We start from the raw sequence: 11,539 nt of genomic DNA, 5'->3' as shown, positions 1-11,539 counted from the left end.
AACCAAAGATCTTATACGAATACTAGAGGCCTGGTGCATGGGTCCCTCGGCCTGGCCTGCGCCCTCTCGCAATCCGGGACCCCTCAGGGGATGTTGGACTGCCGGTTTCGGCCTGATCCCCGCAGGCCAGGCTGAGGGACCCCACAGTTTCACAAATCCGTGCACCAGGCCTCTAGTATTAAATAAAAAGAGAAGAGAGAAAGCAAAGGGAAAAACAAAATTGGATGAATCTGACCACACACTTGAAGAGTCAGCAGCACTTCGACTCCAAAGCAATCTAGCCATCCATGGTCAGGCTGGGGGGCAAGCTTCTGCCTTCAGCAACATAAATGAGGAATATGCCCGATGTCTGCAACATCCTGATGAAATTACCATGCTTATTAGACTAAGGGATTGCTTTTCCCAAATTAAAATGCATCCTGTCCTGAGTGTACCTTCACATGATAGTGATGAGAGAAAATATATAAGGCACCAGTTTAGTGATTTTGAGCATATCTATATGCAAACCACTAAAAAGCCTATTTCCTCTTCACCTATGGGCCAATTTTACGGAGCAGGTGACCTATAACAACTCAAAAATGGCTTCCCCGTGATCCTGTTTCATTCAGCGTCAACATTCCAATCAGTATCCTATTTCCTTTAATATTCATAGGCATAGGCTTCAAAACAGACCTTTGTCAGCAATATAATTTGAGTCATTTGGAATTGTAAATGTATAAGGGCATGTATGCCCAGCCCAAGAAAATGACTGAAAGTGGACTTAAATCTAGGATAATGACCAAAGTCTGAAACCCTGGAATATTCCTGACCTCCCAAAACAGCCTCAGCTCTGTGCCCACTCATGATTGGTTCAGGTAATTTATAAGAAATTGCAAACTCATCTCCCTTTTGCAAGCCAAGAAGTCACTTTAGAAAGAGAGTGGAATGAAAGTGAAACATTCAAGCATCTCATTCTCTAAGAAATTACCAGCTCACAATATTATTCTTCTGCTTGTAGTGTTCTTTGCTTTCCTCTAAAGAAATCTTAAGCTCATGTATATTTATGTTTTAAGTGAAACTTATCTGCTTGTCCAAAAAAGAAAGGAAAAGGGGGAAGGGGGGGTCCTGAGAAATAGCAATAAGCAAAAATGAGGGTTTTGAGTACTTAGAAATAGGAAATAATTTTCTCAAAAATAAAAGAGGATGCAAAAGTCATGTTATTATAAGATCTATGGCTGGATCTCACTTGAAAACATTACTTCTGTTTGTGCTCAGGGATGTCTTCTCTAGGATCCTCTCCTCTAGGGAATTGTTTTTCTCAGCTCCCCCAGGCTTGGTACTTCATGAGGAGTTGCCTTAGTTCTTTCAAATTTCATTGGATTTTATCTCTTTTCCAAGGCACAGAGAATAGTAAAAAGCTTTCTTCAAGAGGTTTTTGTATTTTATGCCCTAATACAAAGTACAGAGAAAATAATATTTCTCAGTTCTGACATAAGTGCATGTCTTGGGTGGAGGAGGGGTGGGTGTTATGATGATGTGCTGAGCATTACACGATGAAAAAAAAATGTAGAAAGCACTTAGCCCATAATCTACTCAAATAATTATATCTTTACTCTGAGAGAATGTCAGCTGAAGATTTTGTAAATTTAAAAACAAATTAAGATTCTATGTCTCAGAAAATTTGTATGCAATTACCTGCCTGAACCTATTGTTCACAGGTTACTAATCACTTCTTTGAGAATTCCAGTCCAGCTTGAATTGCTCCAGCGATACCTTTAAAGTTCAAAGTTAGAACATCAACATTGTGTATTCAAGAATATGGTAAGGGGACCAAAAAAGAAAAAAAAGAACATAGGAAGGGTAAATAATTAATCACCTATTTGATATATATTTCTTGTTGCCTATTTTGGACTATATTCTACGAGTCAAAAAAATGAGAAATGGATTCACCCATAAGTAGCTTCAAACTTAATGGGGAAACTAAAACTCTACATAGATTAAAATTAGTGGCCAAATATTATTATGAATCATTATATCTTGTATAATTAAAAATATACTGTATTCCTATATAATAAAAGAGAAACATGTAAATTGACCATCCCTCCACTACACTCACCAGCCAATCAGGAGTGAGTATGCAAATTAACTTGACAAAGTAGGCTAGTTAATTTGCATACACAGGCGCCAAACAGCCTGGGTCCTGAGAACATCCTCAGGACCCAGGCTGCTCCTAGCCTGTAGGCCCGCACATAGGCCCTGAGTGGCCGGGGTCCCAGAATGTCCATGGCCACTCGGGGTCTACGGGTGCAGGTGCCAAACGGATGTTCCCGCTCTGTGGCCACTTGCACGTGCATAGGTGCCAAGCGGCGGCCTGGGTCCACGCCCCCCAGCCTGGCACCCACAATGCGCAGGGCTGGCTCCTGGCCTCAGGGGCATGGCCCCTGGCGGCAGGGACACACCCCTAGCCCAGTGGACACAACGCAGGGCGTCATCTGTGCATGAGCTACAGAGGAAACATCTTTTCTTTTCTTTTAAAAAACATATATTTTATTGATTTTTTTACAGAGAAGAGGAGAGAGAGATAGACAGTTGGAAACATCGATGAGAGAGAAACATCTATCATCTGCCTCCTTCACACTCCCCACTGAGGATGTGCCCCCAACCAAGGTACATGCCCTTAACAGGAATCAAACCTGGGACCCTTCAGTCTGCAGGCCAATGCTCTATCCACAGAGCCAAACCAGTTCGAGCTTAAACACCTTTTCTGACTGCTCATTGGCTAAGCTCCCTGTATGCCGCCACTTGCAGTGTTCTTGGTAACTTGGGTTATAAGAATCCAAGAAGGTGATCTAAGGTTTTTCCACCACACTCCTGGAGGAAAAAATGAAGGTCCGCTGCTGGAGGGGCTAAGAAATGTCATATCCTGCCCTAGCCAGTTTTGCTCAGTGGATAGAGCCGAACCGCAGGGTCTGGGTTTGATTATGGTCAAGGGCATGTACCTAGGTTGCAGGCTCCTCCCTGGCCGGGACCCAGGTCAGAGCTCATGCAGGAGGCAACCAATCAAAGTATCCCTCTCACACTGATGTTTCTCTCTATCTCTCCCTCTCTCTTCCACACTCTCTAAAAAAAATGGAAACATATCCTCAGGTGAGGATTAAAAAATAAATAAATAAATAAATGTCATATCCTATGAAAGACACATCTTGAAAATGCCTAAAGAAAGTTGTCATTTTTTCATGGTGAAGGGACTGGAGTCTGTGTTGATGAAAACACCTTGGCAGCTGTGATGGCTGGCAGTGGTGGCAGCAGCAGGATGATGGGGCTGGCACCTTCCCCTGATCAGCCCGGTTGCCTCCTGCAGAGGGAGGTCAGACTTCGGCTTAGGCCTAAGCCGTTGGTAGGACATCCCCTGAGGGCTCCCAGTCTGTGAGAGGGGGCAGGCTGGGCTAGGGAACCCCCCCACCCCAGTGCACGAATTTCGTGCACCGGGCCCCTAGTATTATATAACATAATAAAGTGCTAATTTCTTGTTGCAGCAATAAATAGAAAAGTGGTTGGCTGGGACCCACCAATATAAGCTGTCATAGATCAGTGTCTATATGTATCAGGGAGTAATACACACACACACACACACACACACACACACACACACACTATAATTCTGTTTTCCAAACTTTTGTGATAATAGGAATCCCCCAGAGGACTGATTTTTTTAATAGGCGTCCTCCAGACCTATTGAAATGAACTCTCCAGAGAAAGAGCTTGAGGATCTGTATTTACAACAAATGACTCAGGTGATTCAGATCAGGTAGGTTTAGAAAACATTACAGTCATCACCACAATCTCATGAAAATATTATTACTTGTCTTTTATAATTGAGAAAATTAAGGTTAGAGAGATTAATTACCGACTCATAGGGCTCCCAAGTCAGGATGAAGCAATCTGACTTCCCCAACTTTTATTCCTTTCCCTGCACAAAGCTTCCTTTGTTCTCTGAGAAAATGATCAGGTTGGCTGTGGAAACATGGAATTAAAATACTTATTATAGAAAAATTCATTCCTATTGCTGCCTAAAAACAACGTTACAGTCTGTTTTAAAGTTCTGGCGAAGAGAATATTGAGTCCTTGAAATAAGAAAGTCTTTGTCAGAGGTAGTATGTAAAGATTTATGGGGAACACTGAGGCATTTTTTGTTCCAGGGAAACGTTGAGCATACATTTGAACCAGCAATGAGGGATCCTGTAGCTTCAAAGAGCTACAGAAAAGGACCTGTGCATGTGGAGAAAAATACTCCAGACTAAAGAAAGGAAGTTGTTCTGACAAACATAAGACGTAGGTTGCCACATTCTCGCTTTCTAACTCTTCCTGTATTACTTGTAATTCACAACTCAGAGCCATAGGGAGAAAAAACAAACTTCTTAAAAAAATTTTTAAAGCCTGGCCGGTGTGTTTCAGTGGTTGAACGTCAACCTATGAACCAAGAAGTCACTGGTTCAAGTCCCAGTTAGGGCACGTGCCTGGGTTTCAGGCTGGATCCCCAGTAGGGGGCATGCAGGAGGCAGCCAATCAATGATTCTCATCATTGATGTTTCTATTTCTCTCTCCCTCTCCCTTCCTCTCTGAAATCAATAAAAACATATATTAAAAAATATGTACAAGAGTAGAGGAAAGAGTATAATAAATTCTTGTGGAGTTATCTCTTAATTTAAACAAATATCAGCACTTTGCCTGTCTTATTTCCCATCTCCTTTATTTTTTGTTTTGTTTGTTTTCTATGGGAATACTTTAAAGCAATTCCTAGACATCATATAATTTCATCAGTAAATATTTCTGTATGTATCTCTAACAGATAAGAGCCTTTTCTTTTCCATTGCCAATTGCAAACGATATAATGCACAAAATTAATAACAATTTCCTAACATCTCTATTACAGAAATACAACAGTGGTTTCTGTAGTTGGTCCATACATCACATTTATTTGCTGTGCGGTGCTCAGCACAGCCAGGGGTGAACCTGAGGGGGCTGGTGAAGGATTAAAGAAGACAGACAAGAGAATAAAGCTGGTGCTAGGTGGGACACTGCTCTCGGATGGAGAGACAGTGCCACAGCCTGTAAGCAGAGTCTTTATTTTGTAGCCAGATTCCATGAGGCAAAGTAAGGGCGTAGTCAAGATGTTTAGAATGTTCTCGCGGGTTTCGAATCTACTCAATTCATGCAACTGAACTCTATCAAGCTTTGTTTTGGCAGCACTTTCTGCACCTCCCACAGCCTATATCACTTAGCCACCTGGGACCACAGGTTCGGACCATAGGTCAAGCTTACAACTATAGCATTTGGTTATAATTGTGCTGGGAGGGCTTCGCCCTCCAAGCTGGGACTTACACATGGCTTTGCCACAAGAGGACCATGCCCTCTCATTAGTCTGAGGCTTGAAACCGTCCAAACATTGTAGCAGCTTTCAACAATTTGCTATCCTTTTAAATCTCTTTTATTCTATAACTAGAGGCCCAGTGCACGAAATTCATGCACTGGAGGAGGGGGCGGGGTGTCCCTCAGCCCAGCCTGCACCCTCTCCAATTTGGGACCCCTCGGGGGACGTTCGACTGCCAGTTTAAGCCTGATCCCCATGGGAAATTCTGGGTCCCTCCAGTGGACACTGGTATTTAGAGACCACAATAAAGGTGTGAGGGTGCTCATCCCTTTTAGGCTTTTTCAGAGGGTGGAGCTAAATAAGATTACCAGGTGTTTGCTTGACTTCTTGTTGCTGATGACATAAATTTGAAACTAATAATACCAATATTAGTACTAACAAAAAGAATTTTGAGCGTGGATAAGATTCCTATCCCAAGAAAGATGTACAGTCAGAAATACAGTGTTTTAAAGTCACTTGAAAGAATTTTTTCTCTTTGTAGTTGTGCCACCAACTTGATATACTATTATGTGTATTTGTTTTAGTTTGATTTAAGTTGGGGGGATGACCTTTCTTTTTCTGTCTTTTTCTTTTCAGTTTATAAGATTTGAATAATAAAAACTATAAAATAAGGTACAGTCAGAAATAGCCTACAATGTGGTGCCTCTGTTTCAATATTTTAATATAAGTATGTGTGCATATTGGGATAGCCTCCTCTTTTCTGACACAAAAGGTAGCACACATTTTCTGTACCTGTTTTTTTTTTTCACTTAACATGTTGACCTGGAGATGACATCACATCAGTTGATAGAGACTTTCTTTATCCCTTTTCACAGCTGCGTTAAGTACTACATTTTGTAAATAGAGCACAGTTTTCTCAGTCAGTCCCCTATTAATGGACATTTGGCTTATTTCTAGATTTTTGCTATAACAAATTATGCCATAGTGAATAGAATTGTATATATGCTGTTTTGTATTTTTACCAAAATATCTATGGAAATTGCAATATTCTTAGAAGAGGAATAGTTTGGTCAAAAGGTAAATACATATGTAATTTTAGTAGATACTGATACCAAACAACCCTTAAAATGTTGTACTATTTTTGAATTCCTAAAGACAATATATGAGATTGCTTCTTTCTGCACAGCCTGACCAACACATATATTGTCTTTATTTTCCCCCACCTGATAGGTGAGCAATGGCTCTTCAGTGCAGTTTTAATTACAGTTCTTTTGTTATAAGCAAGAGGTTAAGGACCAAGTTTACATTTATATTCTGTTTTCCGTAAACTATTCCTTCTTGTCTCTAGCTCATTTTTTTCTATTTCTTTGGGGGGGGAATATTTTAATTGTAGTTTAAGCTACCAAACGTTTTCCTATTGCTTATGCATTTAGTCATAAGTAAGAATGTTTTTCCTACTCCCAGGTTATAAAAAACTTCATCCATACTTTCTTACAGTTCTTATTTGTACCCAAGATTTTAAACACGTTCCCAAAGAGACATTTATGTACACCAAAGTATCAGTTTACAAATCCAAGTTTATGAAGTAGTGTCAAACATTGCAGTTGTCTACATGAGACATATTTAATAATCTGTCATGTTCACACTTGTCTTCATTCTTCTAAATGGCATCAGTCTGAAGTCGTCTTGCCTGCATGGTAAAATGTTTGTTAGTAAAGCAGAAAAGAGTATTTCCGGACTAATGTATGCCTTTTATGAATGAACATATTCAATCATTGAAAACTTTACCTTTCTAAAAGAAGGTAATGTAAACCATTACGATGCAGCCCACAATCCAGGCAATCAAGAGAAGAATAGGGACCAGAATGCGTGATGATGTAGATTCTGTTTAAGAATAAACAAAACAGAACAGATTTGGTAGGTCATTTGGGCATTTTATCTCCTGAAACAAAAGAATAAGAGGGATCTGGTAATAACAAGGGAATAAATACACTCTCTAGTCATACCCATACATGACTATCAGTGTTTTTTCTACAAAAGGTAGATGGGACTCAGCTGGGAATTTGGAATGGAAGGCCTGTGTTCACATCATAGTTCTTCCTTTTACAGTTATGTGACCTTGGGCCACTCTGAGCTTGAACTTCTCTATTTGTAAAATAGGGATAATGAAACATCTGATATCTATCCCCTGAAGTTGTTTCGAGGATCAAATGAATTTGAATACATGTAAAGGCTTTGTAAACTATCCACTGTGCATGTGTAGTGAAGACAGCAAACATTCATGTATGTGTGCAATAACACAAAGAGCAGCTGTTTACATACAAACAATTGACAATGACTCTGACGTAATTCCTACTATACTAAATAATAATCACAACATAGGGAAAGGTATTGAAATTGTTCTTGGCCTTGATAGCTAACTTTACTCTAAAATATCATAGGGAGAAAGCACTATATTTTATATGATCAATCTTTTTTTAATCTTCACCCAGGATATTTTTCCATTGAGTTTTATAGAGAGTGGAAGAGAGAGGGAAAGACAGAGAAACATTGATGTGAGAAAAACACATCATTTGGTTGCCTCCTGCATGAGTCCCTACAAGGGGCTGGGCTGGGGAGAAGTCTGCAACCGAGTTACATGCCCTTGATCAGAATCGAAACCGGGACCTTCGGTCCTCAGGCCAACACTCTATCCACTGAGCCAAACCAGCTAGAGATATATGATCATTCTTGACTAGAGAAGAGAGATTCAGGACCTTTCAAAAAAATTGTTCAATATAGCAACCAACACTGGACCAACACACACATAAAAGACATTAGTATAATGACTCCTCCTGTGTCTGCTGTTTGTACCCTGACCAATAAGAAGCAACTTAAAAAATATCTTTTTAAAATAATATTCACTGCATCTCAATCTTATTCTTTCAAACACACACATATCACACAATAGAATTAAAAAATGCACAGAAAGATATCATATAAAATTAATGTTTTGGGTTAAGGACTCATATATTCTTAATTGAAAAGCACAATTAGATCGTATGCCATTGGCTAACAAAGAGGATGCATAGTCTTAGCAATTGCATTTCTTCACTTTATAATTTTCATTACTTTAAAATGTGGAGTTTTAAAAATACTATTAAAATACAATCATCTGGAAACTTCTAAAGACATGTCTAAAATTAAAAGATATTCTCATTAAAGCAAACTTTCAGAAGTTAAAATAAATATTAATCATTTAAATCTATGTTTCCAGAAATGTTGGAGTCTTTCTTAATTCTCAAAAATTAATTAGGTTTTCCTTGCTTCTCCACCTTCCTGTGACCTTGAACAAAGCATTAACCACTGAATGAAAAACCCTTCTCTTTATCTGCCATGTGGTATTGCTTTAAGGATAAAGTGAACATTAAGACATACCCTTTACTCTTATTTGAATGAAAACCTTTTATGAATTAAGATGCCATTACAGTGGAAGTACATAATAGTACTTTTTTTGAGCGTTCATATATGTGATTTAGTATTTTTCCCAATTTCAAAGAACTTAAAAGTGAATATTGATATTTTAATTGAGCATTATAACTGTTTTATATAGGGATATTTTAATATAATTCTAAAATGTACATATTAAAAAGCCTTAATTATTTATAATTTCTTGTAAACCAATACAATTGATTGTGCCTTTTAACATTCAAACTATAACTGCATTTTTGTTCTTTTAACACTAATATGTTAAGTTTTACCAAAAATCTGTCCCATTGCTCTGAAATAGGAGTACAGGAACTCAACATAGCACAAATCAGCACAAAACCTTTTTTAAAATATGAAGACCAACTTCAAAATGCTTCTTTCTCTGTCCAGGCCTGAGCATGCCCAAGCAGTTACATCTGGAAGAATTCTTAAGGTCACAGTGCCCTGGAACAAGACTGTCCAAGTTCAAAACATGATGCCACCACTCTCTACGTGCATGGTTGCAGGCAAGTTACAAAATTTTGCTGTCTCTGCTTCCTTATCTGTAAAATTGGAATGATGATAATACTGCATATTTCATGAGACTGTCAGGACTAAAAGCAAGAATTCCTGTAGGCATTTAGAAACTATTTCTTGGACACAGCATATTCAATATCAGCCTTAGTCATCTTTCTTAAATATAAAAAATATTTAAAAACCAGGAAAAAAATTTCAGATGCACAGCATATGAGAGATGACTAAGCCCATTTTAGAGTTAGAAAACAGGCTCAGAGAGGTTGAGGGACTTCCTCAAACTCGCAGGCCATTCGTAGCAGCTCTGACACAGAATTCAAATGCCCTTAATTCTGGTCCAGCATGCCACAATACCGCAATCTAATCCCTCAAATCTAGTACCACCCCGGAGAATAGCTGACTTCTAACTCATCTTTCAGAACAAGTGTGAACAAATTCAGCTTTTAGATTTGTTTAATCCTTTCAGAATTGTCCACGAATATATAGACATGGTCCATACCCTGCACATCGAATGCACGTTTTTTGGGCCACATTAACATATATGGTTAATGCTCTTTTAGCAGATATACCACATTCATCAGAATAACCGAGTAACACCAGATACCGGGAAGCAAAATAAGCCAGGGAGCCTGGGTCTTTTTTTTTTTGCCAAGACAGCCTGACGCTGAAATCTTACCTTTTTCAGCCATTCTTCCTGTCGTTGGGTGGGCTGATCAGCGCCAGGCTTACTTGTTACTGTTTTCCAGGGTCACTTTGAACTTTAAATAGAGAGATTATCTGAAGAGGGCAGCAGCTGCCCCTCTCCTGGCTGCCAATTGTGTGCAAGCAGAGCTCCTCTGGCAACTCTTAGCCTGTTGTGATGGAGGAAACAAGGGCTGCATGGCCTAAAGAATGAAACAGGCTGAGTTATCCGAACCCAGAGAGAGGTAGATTTCTAATTCACCCAATGCCTCCAGCCCACGTGAAGGAATGCACAGAAGAAAAGTGGCATTGCAATTAGAGAAATTCTGCCCAAGAGGGAGGGTGATATATGGAAAAGAAAGGACTTTGAAGCTGGACAGACGTGACCTCAAATTCTAGCTCTGCTATGTCTGTAAGAAAGGTTGAATTGCTTAACACGGGCATCAGCTTCTTTAATTTTAAAATCAGGAGAGCAATACCTACCCATGAAAAAAAGTGTCATAAAAATGAAATGAAAAAGCTCTGGGAAATATAGACAGTTCTTTATTACGTTATAGGATGCAAAAGATAAAACACATTAAATGCTGCCCCTTCCTATGAACCATTCTAAAAAGAGAAATTTTAATATAAAGGTACTAGAAGCAAAAACAATAAAAAGATGTTGTGTTGCCAAGAATTATCAGAGAGCAGTCATAAGCTTGTTTTTATTAGCCAAAAAATAGGACATTTCATTTTTAAAAGTTCAACCTGGTTTATGTAACATGACCTAGACTATGCTTGAGATTCTCATCGGAATAACTTTAATTTTTAGGTTCGGATAGAAAAGTTTTGCCAAATGACCCCGTGACCAACAAATACCACCAATACTTCCCAAAACTCCAATATGAGATTGAGAGTGTCCTCCTTTAGAAGGTAAGACTTGCGTGATCAAAGCCACCTCCACAGAGTCCAAGAAGGACGGTTCCCTGCAAATGACCATGCCCCATCATTGATCAAAATCCGCCAATGGGTCTCCATCTCCTAGAGAGTCAAAATCTGAACTCCTTGTTAGGGCACCTAAAAAGCCTCATCTCTACTTTCCCATTTGCAATGATGCTTCAGCCCCTGTGAGTTTCTTACTGTTATATGAATTCAGGGTATGCTCCCACAGACATAGGTAAGAACACTTGATTTTCTATCTCAAGTCATATAGATTAGAGTATACAGCCAATAATCTGGTAATTTGATTATGTGGCATTTAAGCCAAGTTTATTACATATCATTTAAGCCAAATTATCCTCTCTCTCTCTCTCTCTCTCTCTCTCTCTCTCTCCCTCTCTCTCTCTCTCTCTCTCTCTCCCTCTCTCTCTCTCTCTCTCTCTCTCTCTCATTTAACATTGAAAAAAAAATGCTTGGCTATACCCAAGTAAGAGGAGAAATGATGTACAATCTATGCAATAAAATTCCTGGTAAAGTCGGATATTGTTTTTCAATCCTATCTAATAAAAGAGAAACATGGTAATTAGCCGTACAGCCACTACCCTTCCC

General features: G+C 39.1%; 1 protein-coding gene across 1 annotated transcript; it reads right to left on the bottom strand.

Annotated features, from left to right (window-relative positions):
• Positions 1-6,907: 6,907 nt before the first annotated feature.
• LOC106697438 (sarcoplasmic/endoplasmic reticulum calcium ATPase regulator DWORF-like) lies at positions 6,908-10,146 on the bottom strand. Its single transcript, XM_023755146.1, has 3 exons — positions 10,008-10,146; positions 7,139-7,234; positions 6,908-7,040 (listed from the first exon to the last, which is right to left on the bottom strand). Exons 1-2 carry the CDS (start codon positions 10,018-10,020, stop codon positions 7,143-7,145), a joined length of 105 nt encoding a protein of 34 aa, XP_023610914.1. The 5' UTR covers positions 10,021-10,146; the 3' UTR covers positions 6,908-7,040; positions 7,139-7,142.
• Positions 10,147-11,539: the final 1,393 nt, after the last annotated feature.

This window comes from Myotis lucifugus, unplaced genomic scaffold, assembly GCF_000147115.1.
Source record: "Myotis lucifugus unplaced genomic scaffold, Myoluc2.0 scaffold_70, whole genome shotgun sequence".
NCBI classification, from domain to species: domain Eukaryota; kingdom Metazoa; phylum Chordata; class Mammalia; order Chiroptera; family Vespertilionidae; genus Myotis; species Myotis lucifugus.
The sequence above is the reverse complement of the archived record's forward strand: the minus strand, read 5'-3'. Positions and strand labels throughout refer to the sequence as shown.